The sequence below is a fragment of the Gopherus flavomarginatus genome, chromosome 11 (genome assembly GCF_025201925.1).
Source record: "Gopherus flavomarginatus isolate rGopFla2 chromosome 11, rGopFla2.mat.asm, whole genome shotgun sequence".
Taxonomy (NCBI): Eukaryota; Metazoa; Chordata; order Testudines; family Testudinidae; genus Gopherus; species Gopherus flavomarginatus.
In genome coordinates, this window is record NC_066627.1 from 49,793,766 (window position 1) to 49,813,088 (window position 19,323).

A 19,323-nucleotide genomic window follows, 5' to 3' on the forward strand; every position below is an offset into this window, starting at 1 on the left:
GAATCACATCTTGTGTAACGGATCATCTCTACCTTGGGTGCTTAGGGCTATAATCAACTGACGGGGCAAAATACCGCTTCATTTTTAATTGCTGCCTAAACGACTTGCGGTAGTTAGCACCACTACAGCTCCACTAGGGAGGAAGGATCACCCTGTGGTTAAACATCAGGTGATCTGGACCATTGCTATTCTGCAGGTTACTTATGTGACCTCTCTGTGGCATGGTTTCACCAGATGACAACAAAGATAGTAACACTTCCTACCTCATAGGGAAGCTGGGCAGTTAAAATGACTAAAGTGTGCAAAATGCTCATATACTTGAGTGGTGAGCATCATGAAAATACTTAAAAATAAACAGAGCTGTGTCTTCTCTTCCCACATCCTCACTCCCATTTACCAACGTGGGGAAGGTGAACACTACAGATTTCCAGAGCAGATTGCTGCGGTCCCCTTCGACAGAGATAATAATCAGCAGTTACACGAGCATGCACCTTCCTATTTCCATCTTGGATTTGGGCTTATCACCTTTTCTCTGCTGGCACCAGTCTCATGGAAGTGGGGGAGACATCAATCTGGCAAATAATAGAACGGGAGTGTGTGAATTGAAATATTTCTACAGTAAAGAACAAAGCAAACCAGGAATGTTGGAGTTTGAATATTTTGCTTTCTAAAAGATTTGAGCAATGAAGTTCAATTAAAATCCTGTGTTCCAGCCTCTTATCTATTATGTTACGCATCTCCACTTGTCTTGCATTTTAATGCCACCCGCTGAAAGCGTTTGCTTTTTTAATGCTCTTTCCTGTCCATGAAGCATCCCTGCTCACTTAGCAAAAGTCAAATTCCTCCACTTCAGCTGAGGAAATAAGACGTCTAACTAGAAATAATCCTCTTCAATGCAAAGCCACTCCTGGGTCGCGAAGAGATTTTTGGATAAAACAGCTGCTCAGGTAATGGGGGGAAGCGCCCTTGAATGTAGAGTTCAAAGTCTGAGGGCTTCTCTACAGGTAGAGCTACAGCCCTGATGCAGCAGCTCTGGTGCTTTAATGAAGATGCGACTACCCCTCCTGTAGTGCCCACCTCCCCGAGAGGTGGTAGCTCTGGCGGCTAGAGAACTTTGCCTGTGACATAGCGCTGTCCCCTGGGACGGGGCGGGTGTTAGGTCAGTATGGGCTAGGGCGACCAGACAGCAAGCGTGGAAAATTGGGATGGGGTGGAGGGATAATAGGAGCCTATATAATAAAAAGACCCCAAAATCGGGACTGTGCCTATAAAATCGGGACATCTGGTCACCCTAGTATAGGGTGATCAGACAGGTGGAGATTAGGGGCTTTGTTTTATATACCCCCCCCCCCCCGAAAAGCCCGTGTGCGGATGTTTCCCACGTGCTCACCGTCAGCCCCGGTCGGTGTAACTGGCGCTCGGGGGTGGATTCTCACCCCCGCCCCGAGCGATGGCGTTACCCCGATACAGGGAGGCCGGGCCTGAGAGCGTGTCTGGCTTCACTGCAGCCCCCCAGCTGCCAGGGGCTGAGCCCCAGCCCAAGCGCCGGGAGGCGAGCTCATGGGGCTCCAGGGACAGTCCTACCCGCCTGCTCGCTGCAGCGAGCCCGGCCTGCGGCAATAGGGGCGCGGATGGCTACCTGGATGCCCCCAAGTCCCAGCTCCTGGAGTCGTGTGACTGCAGCACCCCGCTTTCTAGCCTTGGGTCTCTTTCCTCCTCCCCTGACTGCAGGGGGGCGGGGGCTCTGCTCAGGGGCGCCCGGTCCCCATGGCAACGATCCCAGCGCGCCCTGTGGGGCCAAGATGGCCGCTCTGCGGCGGCCGAGCACGGCTCCGCGCGCAGGGGGGCGAGGGGGTGGGGGGGACTTCACGCAAGATGGCCGCCGCCTCCGCGCAGGGCGGGGCCTCTGTAGGCGGCGAGCTCTATGGCGGGCGGGCCGGGCTGAGGAGGCTGCGCATGCGCACGCGGTCTCCTCCTGCCTCCTGAGCTGAGTGCGGCGGCTGCGGGATCGGGCGGGCGGCGGCTGCGGGATGGGCGTGCACGTGGAGACCATCGCCCCCGGAGACGGTGAGGGGCGCCCGGGCCCGCTGCCCCCCTGCGAGACCCCCGGCCTCGCCCTCCCCACCCCGCTCCCGGCGCTCACGGTCTCTCTGTCTCTCCCCGCAGGGCGGACCTTCCCCAAGCGCGGACAGACCTGCGTGGTGCACTACACGGGTGAGCGCCGCCGCGGGGGGCCGAGCCCGGCTGTGCCCTGGGGGGGGCCGTGCCCTATATGCCTTGCCCTGAGGGGTGTCGGGTGGGGGCCGTGCCCCATAGGCTGTGCCCTGTGGGGGGCCGGGTGGGGGCCGTGCCCCATAGGCTGTGCCCTGTGGGGGGCCGGGTGGGGGCCGTGCCCCATAGGCTGTGCCCTGTGGGGGGCCGGGTGGGGGCCGTGCCCCATAGGCTGTGCCCTGTGGGGGGTCGGGTGGGGGCCGTGCCCCATAGGCTGTGCCCTGTGGGGGGTCGGGTGGGGGCCGTGCCCCATAGGCTGTGCCCTGTGGGGGGTCGGGTGGGGGCCGTGCCCCATAGGCTGTGCCCTGTGGGGGGTCGGGTGGGGGCCGTGCCCCATAGGCTGTGCCCCGTGGGATGGGGGCCGTGCCCTGTGGGGGGTCGGGTGGGGGCCGTGCCCCCTGGGGTGGGGGCCGTGCCCTGTGGGGGGCCGGGTGGGGGCCGTGCCCCATAGGCCGTGCCCTGTGGGGGGCCGGGTGGGGGCCGTGCCCCATAGGCCGTGCCCTGTGGGGGGCCGGGTGGGGGCTGTGCCCCATAGGCCGTGCCCTGTGGGGTGAGGGCTGTGCCCTGTGGGAGGTCGGGTGGGGGTTGTGCCCTATAGGCTGGGCCTCGTGGGATGGGGGCTCAGGTCTGCATTGTGGGGTGCCAGGGCTCCAAGCAGTTGATGGAGCTGGGGGGGGGGCAGTAGGGTGTTTGGCTTGTGGGGAAGTGGTTATGGGATAGGCCATTGTCCCCCCTCCAGGAATAAGGTGGGGGGAGGCACATGGGGGTCTCCATTGCGGATAGGCTGCGGGGCAGTCCGTTGCTCGGCTTTTGGAACCTGGCTTTTGCGAGGCCATGAAGAGGCCTGGTACAGAAGGAGCCCCCCTAAGTGCTGAGACCAACCCGCAAGAGCTGAGAGCAGACCCCCCCCGGACTGGGATACACGTTCAAGGGGGAACCGTTCACTACAGCACTTGAACGCGCAGCTGCTTTGTAGCCCTGTGTTCAGGCAGGCCCCGGTGGGCTGGGTAACTTGAAAGCTCCTTCGCATACAGTATTCTGCTAGGGATCTTCTCACTTTGTTCTTTGCTGTGTCTCTTCTGATGGGTTTGCTAGAGACAGGCGCATCTAGCAGCCCCATGCTTGGCTGTAGGTCAAATAGGAGGCGCTTTGGTGAAGTTTCTGGGTGTCCTGCTGTTTGGTTGGATCTGTGGTCTAGCAAGAGGGTCTGCAAGCGACTTGCCCTGTCATTTTTCCTTAACGTCTCCAGTTTGTTCAGCCCTTCTCAGCCAGAAATCTGTTCCCTTTGATGGTGGGAATGGTGCCATGGAGTCCAAATGCTGTGTGCTGTGGGTCCATCTACATTACAGTCAGATTCCTGACATTTGTAATAGGATTCCAACTTCAGCAAAGGCAGGACTATAATGTGGTTAATGTCTTGGTGCTGTCCAAAGCTTCAGCCACAGAAGAAGGGAAAGGTCAAGGGACAGTGTTTTAACTGGGTCCCAAGACACAATTGTATTAGTGCAGAGTGTAAGTGCCCCGAAGTGGTGGTTGGTGTCTCCTTTACACAAGAAGTCAGAGGTAGTTGTCCGTTTTGGAGAATCCTTTCTGTGAAAGTGCTGTTCATTCTGTGCTCTGGTCAGGCTATTCTCTCTCTCCCCCTGTAAATTCTTGACTAAACCCAGCTGTAAAGTCTTCCTGACAAGCAATTAAAAAAAACTAACTGTGTAGAAGGGTTGGGCTTGCTGCTCCTTGGCTCAGAAATATCTGAGCAGACTAACCTTTCTCCACAGCCGCACACCTTGTAGTAACACATGTTCTTGTTCCTGTCCAATCCTCATTCCTTGCTTGTTACCTTTTAACGCTCTCCGTGTTGTAACATTGTACATCTGCTGGGACAAGCAAATAGCCTATTTTACCCTCTTTGGCAATTCTTTGCCCTCCTGGTTTGAAGCCAGATTGGCTGTGATGTAAAAAGGCATACCCGCTCAGCCAACCTGCAGCTCTCAATTCTAGGATCAGCTCTGTAGCTGTAAAGAGAGGCAGTGGGAGATGCCAGCTGTCATTTGGTGAGCGATGGATGTTTTACAACTTGGTTGCCTGTCTCTGCTCTGGCACACCAAGTGTAGGACTCCCAGCTCACGGCCGTTCATGGTGGTGGTGGTCATTCCAAGGTCTTTCTAAGGCTCATGTTGCTATGGCTTAGCCTATTAGCCCTGTCTTCAGTAACTTGGTCACTTTTAAGATAAATGATCTTAGATAGTTCTCCCCTGTCTCCATGCTCCAAACTCTACTCTTCCTCCTGTCTTGAGGAAGGAGGCGAGGTGGCAGTCTCCTGAGGCTGCTACTGTTTGAAGAAGAGCCGCTGTCTGTATGGGGTGAGAAACGCCTGGGTCCATCCAGCCGTGCCTCTTACAGTCCTGCCCCATGGTGGTGATAGGGGGAGGGGAAGGTTCCAGGGTATGGAGAGGCTAGACCTTTGTGCTTGCTCCTGTGAGGCTGATGGCTCACAACCAGGCCATCTGCTTCTCCTTCCTTCCCCGCTAACCTTTTAATCGGAGGCGGGGTGGGGGAGAGGAAATGGGGTTGCCTCTTTTGCCGGCAGCCCCATTTCCTCTGCCAGTGGAAGAACAAAGGGATGGCTGGCAGGCAGTCAAGTGGCTCTTGGTGGGCCAGCTTTGCTGCATGCCAGCCCTCCGAACTCCCCAGCCTCATCCCCTCTCCCATCCTTATTGCTAACCTTTACTGGCTTTAAGGCAGCACAGAGGCTTCTCCCTGGGACCCCTTCCTAACTCCTCCTCACAGATTCATTCAGGGGGAGATGTCCCAAGTGTTTCCTTCCCGTCCCATCCCCACTACAGATCTGAGGCTACTCTTGAAGCAGCAGCAGCCTGTCTTCAGTGCTTCCCACTCCCCCCCCCCCCCACTTATATTGTAATGGCCCTTGGGGCTGAGGATTTGCTCTGAATTGTTGGTTCCTTGAGAGAATGGCAGCTCAGCAGTGAGAGACTCTCGTGTGCTGAATCCCCAGGACAATGCCAGCAAAACTCTCCTGTCTGCGCAGTAGCTGTTGGCTCTAATACCCCCCCTCCCTGTGGTGGGGCATGTCAAGAGCAGGATGAGTCAAGGTCTGCTGTGCAGATTGGAGAGGAGACTTGTGTCCTAAATAAATGTTTCAGGCATTCACAGCTCAGCTCCCCTGTCCCGCTGGCTATTCAGTAACATTCCTGGAATCTAGAACAGCATAAATGAGAGCACTAATTTGGAGTGCATTGTATACTGTTCCCAAAAGGGCACAGATACGGGATTAATCCCCAAATCACAATTGTCTGAAGTGCAAATAGCTTCTACTCTTGGCAGTGAAGGAATTTCCGGTCCCAAGGCTGCATACTTGTAGCTTTCTCTAATGGCTCACAATTGCTATATGGCAATACAGGTCTTATTTTATTCAGCTTCATTAAGTTATAGTTCTGGAGTCATTTGATTAGAAAGTTGTTTGTCAAATATCTACTTCTGAAACCATTATTTCAACATAATTAAATGGGGATCTTTGAGAGCGGTCTATTTAATAGTATCAATGTACCTATTATGTTGAATTTGCAAAGCTAGAGAAGCTCAGGATCTCTTGCATGGATGTGACTAGCAAGAGCAAAGCAGCTTAGCTTAGCTGGGTGCAAGTAAACCACAGCGCTCCTGTTTCTGTGTCCTATTTGGTTTCATTTTAACACATCTAGTTCTTGAGCATGGTGACTTAGTTAAAAAGCACGTATTGCATTTGCCAAAAGTCTGTGAAGAAGCCTCTCTAGGCTGCCACTTAGTAAGTATGTGTTCAGAATGTTGCTCCACCAGTTCTTCAGCAATAGAATGTGTGTACTGCACGTGTGGGGTGGTAGCGGGCTCTGGTCCCCAGGGTGGCTGACCCAGCACTTCCACAAGTGTTTCATTTTATAAAATCAGTCAAACTGAGCGTTCATGAAAGGTGCTAGATTGACATCCTTGGAGCTTGATTTCTCTAATCCGCACAGTCTGTATTCATGGGCCAGAGCGGCCGTGTTCCTCTGAGCTTCCTTACCAAGGTACCTTAACCCTCTTCCCCAGGAACCACCTCGAGCAGAAGGAGGATGCCCATGGCTGAGTGCCCATCTTGGCTTTCACCATAGACACCTGTCCACCAGGAACTAGACCTGGAGCCAGCTCAAATATGTAATTGATCAAAATCAGCCACTCTATTGTAGGGTAATCAGTATTGTGCCTGTCTTTAAAAATGGGGCAGGGTGATCCTGGCAGTTAGACCAGTGAGCTTTACCACAGTGCTAGGTAAACAAGTTAGAAGAATAGTCTTAAAGCACCTAGGAAAGCATGCTAGACCAACCAGTATGTTACAGAATCACAGATTATTAGGGTTGAAGGGAACTCAGGAGATCATCTAGTCCAATCCCCTGCTCAAAGCAGGACCAATCTCCACTTCCCTAAATGGCTCCCTCAAGGATTGAACTCACAACCCTGGGTTTAGCTGTGTGTGTAATGGGAAGGTGTCTCTCTCCAACCTGTGAGGATTCTTTGAGGGGTTAGCAATGCAGCGGCTAAGGAGCCCTGCTGGATACAACACATTTGAGTTTTCAAAAAAGCCTTTGATAAAGTCTGTTACAAAAGGCTATTAAGGAAACTAAGTCGAGGGTAAAGTTCTCTCATGTATTAGAAACTGGTTAAGAGAAAATAGTGGGACTGAATAGCCGCTTCTGAACGGTGAAGTAGGTTACTTGTGAGGAGTCCGAAGGATCCGTGCTAGGGCTGGTTACTAATGATCGACGGGGATGGGAGGGAGAGTAGGATGGCAAAGCGTACTGAGGCTGCAGTTATTTAGCTCAGTTGAGACTCGAGGGGATATAGAAGAGCCACAGAAAGAGCTAATGTAGGTGGGAGATTGGGTAACATGATGGGGGGGTGTTTACACAGCACTTCTCATTGTGGTGTCTGCACTCCAGAGTTCTGGCTGGCCATGGTAGGTGGAGGAGTTCCTGCTTGCCGAGGGTGAGCTGGGTGAGAGCCGGAAGGTGAAGTTTAGTGGCGGCAAATGCAGGATGTGGGATGCTGGAAGGGAGATGTAGGTGTCACGGTGGCCAGCTCAGTGAAAACACTTGCTGTACAGCAGCACTGAGAAAGACAGTCGAGTGTGAGGCTGCACTGCGGAAAGGACAATATCCCCAGGTCAGTTTGGATCATCCACATCTCTACAGCACATGGCAGAAATTAGAAAAGGTCAAGAGAAGGGCAGTGGATGCGGAAAAGCTTCTGTAGAAAGAGCCTAGAAAAATTAACACTGGATAACTTAGAGAGGAGGTTAATCCAATAGTGTTCCTTAATTAATAGCACCCCACTGACCTTGTTAGGAGTCTGTTTGAATTGGTTTGAAGGTTAGAACCTGTCCATGTAGGCTGTAAATTGTTTGGGGCAGTGCCTGGCACAGTGGGTCGCTGGTCCATGATTGGGGCCCCGAGGTGCTGCCATAAATACAAAGCATGACTGTTGTCTGTAGTTAGGAAGAGATTCACCTCATGGGTATGTTATTACGTAACTGTCCAGCATGGGGTTTAACACCTTCCTTTAGCATCTGGCATTGGTCGCTGGCAGGATGCTGGACTGGTGACCTCTGGTATGCTGCTGTTATTCACAGGCTACCTCTGAGCCAGATGGATCGGAGCTGACTTAGAGTTGCAAGGTTTCCTGCCCCTTTACCAGTCGTTAGGAAATGCAGCTGGCCTGAGCAGAGGTGTCTCTTAGAGCATTAGGATGACATAGGCATTCTGTTCATACCTCCCGCAATAAACAGTGCTAGTGCAGGAATGGTCTTTGTTTTCCATGCCATTTCTCGCAGCCTCTTCTCCAGTGAGGACTCCGTCTATCTTGACTCTGCTTTTCAGTTTAGGAGATGGAGGGGCCTGAAGTTGCTGGTTCATCCAGAGGAGAAGCGGATTTCAGGCCATCCCTCTTCCAGTGCTACTGACCAAGAGGGCAGGGTGCTGTTCAGGGGAGCTTTTGCTGGCTTGCACATTGCATCTTAGGTCGCCTGAGCAAACCGTATCAAGGAACTGCCAAGTGTGTGCTGCCTGCAGCTCTGGAAGCAGAGCGCAGTGCGGTTCAGAGCGGGCTGTGCTCTGGGCCCTGGTGCAGGAGGTAGATTGCTTTCTGGATTACATGCCCTGCAGGACTAGTACAATGCCTTCTCTTTCACGCTGCACAGTAAACATAACCCTGTCTGCGAACCTTAAACTTCCTCTTGGCTTGGTTTTGCTGTCACCAGTTTGTGCCATTATCTCAGCAATCAGGCCTCCAAAGAGGAATTGGTAGGAGACTCCACATCCTTAACCTGAAAGTCCTTAATGGCGTGGGAACTGCCTGCCTGAGTGAATGGATCTTGCTCTGGACCAGGCAGCCACACTTGGTCCATGGAGGTGCCTGGGCTGCAGCTGCTGGCAGGTCTGTTCTCTGTGGGGGTCCCTCGCCTTTGGGGCTCACTACACCCTCCACTCTGATGTAGCCCAAAGCTGTTGAGTTGCAGGGCATTCTGCAGGGCTCATTTCTTTCTGAGGGGGAAGGGCTCTTGAAGAGGGGAACCTTGCATGAGAGGCAATGGTAAGGGAGGTTGGGGGACACATCCTCCTGTCTCCTTTTGTGGCTGGTTTTGCTCTGTGGTTGTTTTTAAAGGCGTGTAGACCTCAGCTAGCCACATGGTTTGCAGTAATAGTAACATGCCAGATGCAGCACGTTGTCCTCTTGATCAAGGGGACAAATGGGAAACATCAAGTCCAAAGCTCGAAAAACCCACTACAGGAGTAAATACAAAAGGCACAGGAAGCAGAGCTTTGCCCATTGGGGTCGGGAGGCAACGTCCCAGTGGGCAGCCTGTTTCTCTCCCACCCCGGCCATCTCAGCTGCTGGAGAGCAAAGGACGGGGCTGGGGTTCCCACCAGGGTGCTTTCCTGTTGTGGGCTCCATTTCAGCCTCTGATTAGTTAGTGTCTTGATGGTTCGCCTTCTGCCACTGGAAGGAAAGAGTGGTCCCAGAGCATCTGAAGAAAAGGGGTAGCTGTCTTTGCTGCTCTGCCCCTCTCTTTCCACTCTGCTTAACTCCATGACCTGCTGGAGCTTTCCTAATCAGCAGCAGTGTGGAAGTGACTTGATCTTTGACAGTGTCACAGCTGCCCAGAGGGTTCCAAAGAGCATCTGTGAAACTGACTAGCATCCTGTTAATTTCCCTCTGCCCCGTGCCACAAATGTGAGCAGATGCACCAGAGTCATGCGTTTGCAGACTCAGGAAAACACTTCATCAGGTCATACTTGGAAAGTGAAGCTCTTCAGGGCTGGGGCCACATTTCCCTGTGCACGGCCTGTTACAATGGTGCCCTGATCCTGGCTGGGGCCTCTTACATGAGTTTAAATTCTGCTGGAAATCGGATGCCTTGATATCCCCCCACCCCACGCATTGGCCAGGGCAGGAAGCTATTCACTGGTGTACGGACTCTGAGCGCTGGCCTGGCCGTGGTGCATTGTACCTGAATGTAGAGCGGGCAAGGTTGGGGAATAGTTTCTCCCTTTACCGTTGCTAAAATTTGCAGTTGGCTTGTGGGAGTGTTTGCTGAACTGTTCCCTAGCACTAACAACATACCCAGGCCACATGACACTCAGCTCTATACCGAAGTCACAAGCTGTAGGGGAGAGGAAATCAGTGACTGTAGTGCCATCCGTGGTGCTGTAGGCGTGCACGCCACCGGGGCTGTGTGCTAAAATGAGGGTGCAGGGGAGAGGAAGATAATAGCTGTGCCTGTCCCTTTGGAGCTGAGGGGCTCCTGTGCCACACCCATCGTTAATAGAATGATGATAACTGGGAGAGGAAAGAGGACTTGTGGGAGGGGGGAAGGGTTATCTGTGAGAGGGAAAGTTCACTCCCTCCCTCTTTGTGCTGTTGCTCCAGCTGGTTGCAGCACCTCCTTGGCAGCCTTGTGTTCTGCTTCCAGGAAAGGAAGCCCTGGAAGAGAACACTGTGGTGGTGGGAGAGGGGAGGATGGCAAAGCACTGTCCAGCCTGACCCTGTAAAACTACCAGCCTTCTGCTCCCTGCTTTGGCGCAGCACCCAGTGTATGGCTCAAAGGATTGTGGGATTTGGGGGAGTCGCAGCAGACGGTGGCTGGTTTTGTTGATCTCGGGTGCGAAAGGGCTGAGAACCGGGAGGGGTTGTGTCTCCGATAAAAGCAAGCAGTAACTACTAGCTCATTGTTCCCTGGGCCAGGACAGTGTTTTGATTGGCAGGGCTATGCTGGTGCTGACTTGCTGAGCCAGAGACCTTGGAGTTGAATTCTTGGTGCAGTGGAGCTGCTTTCCAAGCATTTGGCACATTAGCAGTATTTGAAAAATCCCTGGAGCTTATTCCTGTAAACGAACAAAACTCCAGCAAACACATGCCTGCATGGAGGTAGGCTGGAGTGCTAGTGGGTGTCTCGAATGGAGCTGGACAGCACCGTGTGAGAACTGTGCTAATTGCAGCTAGATCTTCTCTGACAAAGAGCAAGGCACAGAGCTCCTCTTAGCCTGCCAGCACTCTGTGTACTCGTAGACAATCCCCATTATCGGCAGGCTCGCCTACACTCTCAGCGGGGCAGCGCCATTGCAGAGCCTGGGGCGCTGCGAGCTAGAATGGGGGCCAGGCGCTCTGTGCTTTGGCTTTTTTGCTATTGTAAGGTAATGGTAATTACAGCACTTTGGGAGGTACTCTGGCAATGTTCTGTAATGGATTGTACGAGAATGGTCTCCGCATGGCAATGTGCTCCAGCCTGTTGTTAAATCTGAACCGTGCCATGCGGCGAGGGCCGTTTCACACAGGTTAGAAGGCGTGTGGATCACTGTAGGGCAGATTTCACTTTGTGTACATGACTTTGGAATTATTTTGCCTTTCAAATGTACTCTGCTGGCTTCGAGGCTTTAGTCTTGGAAAGGCAGGCGGTGCAGCCTCAGCACTGCTGGCGAGCGGTGAGCTAATGAGCCTCTTTTGGAAAGGCTGTGTCTCGCTTGGTGTGGGTTTTAGTATCTGTACCCCTCGGGAATGCTGGCTGGATAGCAGCAGGCTGCCTGACGAGCAGGGATCCCACCCGGTGAGTGTGGTGTTAGCAATCCTGGCACGTAGTGGTTTTGACACGGCTGGTCAGTGACAGCTGATTTGAGCCGAGTGGGCACAGATCAATCAAGGAGCAGCTCATCTAGTTGGCATTGTTTAGGGCGAGCGCCTGTGCTGCTTGCAGCTCCATTCACTGGTGTATTCACACATGCGAGGAACTTCAGTGCTTACTGCTCCCTCAGCACGGGACGGAAAAGCGGATCTGCCCAGAGCCATATCCAGGGGTGGCTCTATGTATTTTGCTGCCCCAAGCATGGCAGTCAGGCAGCTTTCGGCAGCGCGCCTGCGGGAGGTCCGCTGCTCCTGCATCTTCGGCATACCTGCCACCAAAGCCGCGGCTGGTGGACCTCCTGCAGGCATGCTGCCCAAGGCAGTCTGACTGCTGCCCTCACGGCGACCGGCAGGCTGCCCTCTGTGGCTTGGTGCCCTGGTGTCGGGAGCCGCCCCTGCCCATATCCTTGGCCCTCCGAGCCACTTCCTAGACGCTCTGGCTGCTGTGATAACGTAGCCTGAAGTAAGATGTAATTTGTTGCTCTCCCCATGCACACAGTGCATTTTGTCCTCTTGCCACGGGCAGTGACTCACTGTCTGCCCTGATTAGAGGAAATCTCTCTGGACAGTGCCCTGCTGGACGAGACAACGGATTTATTTTTCCAAGAGTAAAACAGCTTCCGCTGGGGAAAACAGATGCTTATTTTTGAAGAACTGGGGAAAAGAGAAGTGTGGGTAATGCAGTTAGTTAATAATTACACTCCTGGTTACCCTTCAGCCTGTTTGCAGTAGCTAACTAACCTGTTCCAGTCTGGTGCCTGTGGGTGTTGATTTCTCAGGGACCTGTTGTTAGCCGGATCTAGGGTTCCTGTAGAAAGGAGACCCACCCTGGGCCAAAGCGCCTCAGGCATCCCTTGTAGCAAACTGATAATGTGACTCTTTAGTTCTGCTTATAGACCCACTTCATTGCCCTGCTTCGATTTAGTGAACACAACGATTTCCTGTGCACCTTGGCCCCCTCGTTCTGTGGCTGTTCTTGGAAGCCCCATGGTTTGGATTTCTTGTGTTAGTGGGGTCCCAGCTCAGTTCCCCTTGGAACTGGCTAGACTGTCACCTGGCTGCTTGTGGCCGTGTATGGAGGGTTAGAGGAATGTGTGGGATGAGGACAAAGCCAGTAAAATGGGCTGCTGACTCCAGGAGAACACCCGGTGGTGCAGAAATCCCTTTTGATACATTGTGTGCCCCAGGCTCCTCTCATGTGTGCAGCCCCCAAACGGCTTATTCCTGGGTTGGCCGTTTGTGTAAGAAACTTGGCTGGCCAATGGACAAGCTCTGCTGCTCGTATAAGGCAGTGAAAGCTCCCATGTTTCCCCAAGAAGGTCACGGAAACTCCAAGGAGAAAGGGAGGGAACTGCCAGAAGAGGAGGAAATTCCTCCTTTGCTTGTGTTGAGGAACTATATTTAGCCCTGAGGATGTTAACCTTGCTTTAGCCGAAGTACCAATGCGCTCACTGTGGTAAGGTCTGGGTGCAGGGCTCCCTTTGAAGAGGTGTATATTCTGCACCTAGCCTAACATGTCCCTGATTCTGGCTGCAGCTTGTGGGTTCTTCAGCGCTGAAACAAGTCAGGGGATCCAGGAGAAACACCTTGATACGAGTGCCCCCATTCCAGCTTCTAGCAGCAGACCAAGGTGGGTGTGCTGTGCAGTGTTGGCTCTCTAAAAGCCCTGCCATCTCCCCGCTTGGTTGGGTGGGGTTGGTAGCGCAAGGGCCAGAAATCCTGGCGTTCACTGCCCAGCTTCTTTCAACTCTGCGTGCCTGGTTGGGATGGCAGTTGGTGGTTGCAGATCTGTGGGCATAAGCGAGAGGAGAGATTTCCCTGTGCTCCTACAGACCAACTGGGGAGTTTGAGCTTGTGAAGAGCAAGGTGCGATCAGGCCAGCAAGAACAGTGGTGCAGTCTGATGTGCAACATGACCCATCAAGAAGCACCAGGAGATGGAAGGGGTCTTTTCCCTCCCCGCCATCATTATAATTACCTTCTTCCTTCTGAGCTCGGGAGGCTTGCATGTGATCTGACATGTCAGGAAGCTGTTCCTGACACAGGAGGGAGTGATAAATTCACCTGTTCTGTCTGAACGTTTCTTCTCTCTGTGACCGTAGCTTCTCCCCTCGCATTGCTAACTAGAGTGGACGTAGCATCTGGAATTGCACTCAATTCATTGGTGTTTGGTGGGACTGTCTTCCCTCTGGGAGCTCTGCTTTCTGGGCTGTGCATCCTGTGGTGGCACCTGTACTTGAAAAGCCACCCCCTGGAGGCCAGTAACTGAGCTCTGCTGGGAGCCTTCCCTGATGCCAGGACTGCAACATTTGGCATCGGTGTCTGGTAGCCAGCACCCTGCTGTTACATGGATGGTCAGACTGCACCAGGCTCTGGTGAGGTGTCGGGTCTCTTCCATGCTGCATGTTTGAGGTATTGCTTCTCTTTTCAGGTATGCTGGAGGATGGGAAAAAGTTTGATTCCTCCCGCGACAGGAACAAGCCATTCAAGTTTGTGATGGGCAAGCAGGAGGTGATCCGCGGCTGGGAAGAAGGGGTTGCGCAGGTGTGTGGCTGTATCCCTCCATGTCTGTTGCGAGGGCTGTTTGGAGATGAGCAGCTGAGGATCAGACGTGGGAGAGACTCATGCTTGCAGCATGTGCTGTTCTCTTCATTTCCCCGATCCAGGATTTTAAGTGTGGGAGTAAATGTCACCTTCTGCCTCACCGCCTCCTGGATCTGGTGAGCTCAGCGGGGTTGGGTCTGCCAACCCCTTCAGTGGGACACCTACAGAGTGGCAGTAACTAATAGGTGCCATCTCTCCTGCTGAATCTGCGCTGAACTAATGTCCTAGCACAGTCTCTCAGATGAGACAGACCCAAAGTGGGGCTACCATCTCCCGGGCTGCCCCTCGTGCTTGGGAAGAGCTCCCTGTAAACCTCTGCAAAATCATTGTCCACCATCAGATCTCTCCTTAAAACTCTGCTATGGTGCCTACAAAAAACTGGGCAGTGGCTGGCTGCTGTTATGCTCAGACCATCACTTGTCATGCTGACCTGTAGTGTTTTCCTTGGGGCTCCCCATGTAAGTCTGTATCCATCTGGTGTCTCAGCTTATACTTAGATGGTCCCTGCCCCACAGAGTTGACAATCTTTGGGTTCTGTGTTCGTACAGCACCTAGGGCAGTGGGACCCTGGTCTGTGATGAGGGCTCCTAGAGAGTAAATAAATGTGTCCCTTGAAAATGAAGCCCAAGGCATGCTGTAGGCAGGAGAGTGCAAACTGTCTTGTCCTGGCCAAATTCCAGTTTGGGTTCCTGGGTTCTACCTTGCCCCCTTTGAGACCCTGCAGTTTCAGTAGGACGTGGATACTTAGTTCCCATCCTTCCTGACTGTGCAGGGCTCAGGCTTCACCTGGTGTGTAGCAGCCCCTGCATAATACAGAGCAGGCCGGTATCCTGAGGAAACGGTCTGAGCTCGCCTTCTCGCCGCTCATACGAAGGGCATCCCCTATTCCGCTTCCTCCCCTGAGTGCATCGCCTTAACCAAGATCTAAAAATAGGACGTGTAGCCCATTTTCAGTGTGTGCCCTTCGCTTTCCTCTTTCAAATACTCTTTCTACTTCCTGTTCTCTACTTCCCTCTGCCTTCCTGTGCCCCCTGTTGCATCGCCTGGGTCCGTGGTCTTGGGCCTTGCTCCTGTTCCAAGGTGTGCATCCATTTCACCGACAGTCTTCTGTCTCTCCGTAATGGGGTGTGTCAGTCTGCCCTGTTCTCCTCCTTCTCTGAGTGTTACTCTCTGCACTGCTCTCCTTTCCCACCTGGCTGGGCCAGCACATGGAGCCAGAAGAATGATGGTATTTTCTAAAGCACCAAACTCCCATTGACTTTCACTAGCAGCTGGGTCCTAACTTGCTTGGGTGCTCTGGAAAATCTCACTCCAAGTACCTTCCACCCAATGGGACAGGGGTGAAATGTGTGCTGGAGTGGGGCTTCCAGGGCATCTGTGGCTTGGAGGACTAACCATCACTAGGCAACAGGAGTGCCTAGGCAGGGGTGACAGAGGAATCTAAGCCAAGTCAGATTTTTCCCCCTTCTCATTTTTCTCTTTCTCTTGGCTTTCCGCTGCTCTTTGCAGAGTACTCGTGGGTGGGATGCTGAGCTATCTCAGCTCAGAGTGGGTGGCACAGCAAGCTTCATTAGCTGTCTTTGTCCACACAGCACATGTGCGAGTCCCAATGTCTTTGGTTGATGTCCCATGCAGCATGCCTGTAATCCAGCCCCTGATCAGAGCAGAACAGCTATCTGCTGTAATGCTGGTTGAGTCAGGAACTTGGATACAGGTGCATATCTCTTCCATGGTTATGCCAGGCCTCTGCAGAACTATGAAGCCTAGCATCACACTTACACTATCTGATGCTGTGGGTCTTTGACTAAACAGAGAAAGGAGCATCTGCTGTGATGCTGAAGTACCGTGGGCAGAAAGGTTAGTGCACATAGCTAACATAGTCCCTTCCCACAAGAATCATGGGTGCATTAATTCTGAGAGGTGATTCCTGTGTGCGTCTGTAATCTAGTCTAAATGGAAGTAGTTCCCACACAGTCACCTCCTAGATCAGTCAGTAGGAGCAGGATGGAATCTGAGCACATACAGGAGATAAGTGACTTCTCCTTCCTCTTTGTCTTCAAGAATATCCTGAGGAGGATAGGCTGCATTGCAAGGGCCAATTATTATTAATTATCTATGTTACCCTAGTGCCTGGGAGCCGTAGTCATGAAGAGGTGCTGGTCCATGCGCTAGCGATGTACGAACCCTGAACAAAAGGCAGCCTCTGCCCCAAAGAGCTTACAGCCAAAGTACAAGACAAGATAACAGCTGCAGACAGGGAATACAAGGAAACAATGAGACTTTGTCAGCGTGACAGGCAGTGGTCTGAGCACAAGAGCAGCCTGACCGTGGTCATTGTTCTGTTGTCTGTTCACAGCATGATGTCTCCTCTGTGCAGTGGACAGAATGCCTGGGCGCTAACCAGGCATTGCCCTGTGGGTAGCCGCCCCGGCTAGAACATGTTTTGCCCTCTCGAGGTGCCTTTGTCTGGTTTGGAGTTTTTGCATTCATCTGACTTTGTTCTGTGTCTTTCCACAGATGAGTGTTGGGCAGAGAGCAAAGATGATCATCTCTCCAGATTATGCCTATGGTTCTACTGGCCACCCAGGCATCATCCCCCCAAATGCCACGCTAATTTTTGATGTAGAGCTTATTAAATTGGAATGACAGGAGGCCCCTCCTCAACTCCCTGTTCTTGGGTAGGTGAAAGCCAGGAACTGCCTGATGACTGCCAGCACTTGAACTGCATGTCCTACAGCTGGTTCTGCTTATTTCTGAGGAGGGGAAGTAGCATCAGTCAGAAGTGTGTGGGGAGGAGGGGAAGGTGTTACTTGTAACAGTAGTTTAAGGAAAGTAGACTGAGCCTGCTTGTGTGTAGGGATTTGGGTGGCTTGGCCTGCTCCGAGGTGAAGCAGAGCATAGATCTGCTCCTAACCCAGCACAGCGAGTGGGCTTTCGTGCTGCAGGCTGGTGAGTTAATTGCAAAAGCTGAACATATGTCAGAATGCGCCTGCTCTGTTAATAACCGGGCTGCAATGGTTTTGTCTTCAAATCCCCTCACGTGCCCAGTTACTCTCTCCAGGGATCTTGGGAGTCCGAGCTGGGCTCCCTCTGCAGCCTACGTTGATGCATTGGCTCCTCTTCTCTCTCCAACAGGTTTGGCACATGGAGGAATCCAGAATCTCAGCTTCAAGAAAAATGCACATGACTTTGTATGGAGCTTTTCCTGATATTCCACTACACTCATTGTATAACCATATACCCTGACTGAATGTGTCTGATCACTCAGCTTTGCTTCTGACTCTTCCTCCTTGTATTGTGGTTTTATGTCTTTTAAACTATATGCTGTAAACCTCACCATTTTGGGGGTCAAATTCTTAATCTTATTTTTGTTCTGGGTGTAGATTAAGTTGTGTATGATTGAGCATTTACCAGTAAGTACACTGATGGGTTAACCTTAGATAGGAATTGTTTGAACAAAGAAAACCTGTTAATTTTTTGGATGCAAATATCGTGTATTAAAAACAATTGCTGCTGCTCCAAAAGCCATAGCTATCGAGGGCTGAGTGACTCTGGAAAGCAGAGTAGTTCTAGGCTAATGTATTTGTTTCCTTGGCTGAAACTGGGCCTCTGGGAGCAACTCGCTTCCCCCTTCCCGTCTGCCTTGTGGAAGGACAGTTTCAACGCGGTGTTGCTGCCCCAGCAGTATTTTCCCTCCAGGGTGGCTGGGGCTGCCCTTTCAGCTGCCCCCATCGCTACCCATTGACTTTTCCATATCTTGGTTATTTTCTCTTGGATTTCAAAGACCTTTTTATCTTTAGCCATCAAAGCTCTGCAACTACCTACATTCAAGAACTTGAATTGAACTTTTTAAATTGAAGGTGCTGTTTATGGGGGGTGGGGGAGATACAAAAAGAAACCAGCCCACAAGAGAAAACCCAAACCCCAGTCGTCGTAATTACGACTTAGACCCGAGTGTTCTCTACCAAACCTTGATGCTGGTCATCACAGCTCGCAGCAGTCTCCTGTATGACACACAGTCCTGCTCTGCTGAGGTCCTTCCCACTCGCCTGCCTCTGCCCTGTGTAGTAATTTTTGGTAAGAGAAATTGCCGCCATCACTTCCTCCTCCACCACATCAAAGTATCACGTTTTATTATTGCAATAAAATGCTTTATGCTGGCTTTTCTCAACCCCTGTGTCGAAGGTTTTTTGCTCGCCTCTCTGCCACTTAGCCCGGCTGGCTAACAGCGCGCTGACACGGAAGCTGGGGGTGGAGGCAGCAGATCTGTGCGGACGCACAGCTGCCTTTGTTGTCTGAGGAGTGCGAAGGCTTGTGTAGGTGTGCCAGCTCTCTCCAGAGCAAGGCATTTGAATTCGGTACCTGGGCCCTTTAGGCTCAGAGAGGCTGAGAACTTGCCTTCAGGCTGTTAGACGCCTTGCGAGTGTCAGTGAGAGGGCAACCTGCCTCAGTTTACATAATTGCATTACTGTAAAGCTATTAAAAGTATCGCCTTGTGGGCACTGAGGGGGCGAATTGCCTTCAACTAAGCACCAGCCCTGTTCTGGGTAGGGAGCGTTGGAAAGCCCTGGCTGGAATGGTTTATCCCTCATAGCAGCGCAGCTCAGGGCATTGCGCCAGGGCTTAGCTTTCCAGTTCTCTGCATTGTTCAGGCTCTCCGCATATGGGGCGAGGAGCAAGCCCTGTTTCTGCACGGAGGGGAGGGTGGTAGTACAGCCTTTAGCAGGGAGCACAGGACTCCTGAGGTCTTTCTGATTCCTAGCTGATTAGTTAGAACAGCAGCCACAATCTCCACCTGAAGCCGGGAAAGCAGAGAGCTGCTGGCAACTCTGCCCAGCTGCTAGGAATGGAGTCCTGAGTAGGGAAGGAGGTTGGCAACCCCTGCTGTGGAGAAGTTTGTCTGTTTGTCACAAATGCAAAATGTTTGAAGCCCCAAAGACCTAGTTCCCCACCTCTGTCATCTCTCTAACAAGTGCTGTCTTTCTCTCTGCCCCTCACCCCCTTTTCTCTTCTGGTCACCCTCTACTGTGTCCTGCTTGCCTGCGCGCTCTTCCTAATCCTTGATGATTTTTCTATGACACAATCTGGCCAGATTCACACTCTTACTGCCAAGTGGGAGCAGCAGGAAATTGAAATTGCTTCTTGTACAAATGGAGGCAGAAAGTCAGTGGAGGGTGAGTTGGGGGCTGGGAGCAGACACTGCTGTACCCGTCCAGATGGCTTACTCTACACCAGGGGTACGTAGAGG

General features: G+C 52.4%; 1 protein-coding gene across 5 annotated transcripts; it reads left to right on the forward strand.

The window, feature by feature from the left end:
* Positions 1–1,960: 1,960 nt before the first annotated feature.
* On the forward strand, positions 1,961–18,246 carry FKBP1A (FKBP prolyl isomerase 1A). Of its 5 annotated transcripts, XM_050918432.1 has the most exons (6): positions 1,961–2,067; positions 2,167–2,214; positions 11,205–11,276; positions 13,903–14,015; positions 16,593–16,753; positions 17,211–18,246. In XM_050918432.1, exons 1-5 carry the CDS (start codon positions 2,031–2,033, stop codon positions 16,719–16,721), a joined length of 399 nt encoding a protein of 132 aa, XP_050774389.1. In that variant the 5' UTR covers positions 1,961–2,030; the 3' UTR covers positions 16,722–16,753; positions 17,211–18,246. The 5 variants fall into 5 exon arrangements, with proteins under 5 accessions (XP_050774389.1, XP_050774391.1, XP_050774387.1 ...); XM_050918434.1 differs by lacking the exon at positions 11,205–11,276 and having other exon boundaries at positions 1,963–2,067; XM_050918430.1 differs by lacking the exons at positions 1,961–2,067; positions 2,167–2,214; positions 11,205–11,276 and adding exons at positions 11,283–11,398; positions 13,009–13,102.
* Positions 18,247–19,323: the final 1,077 nt, after the last annotated feature.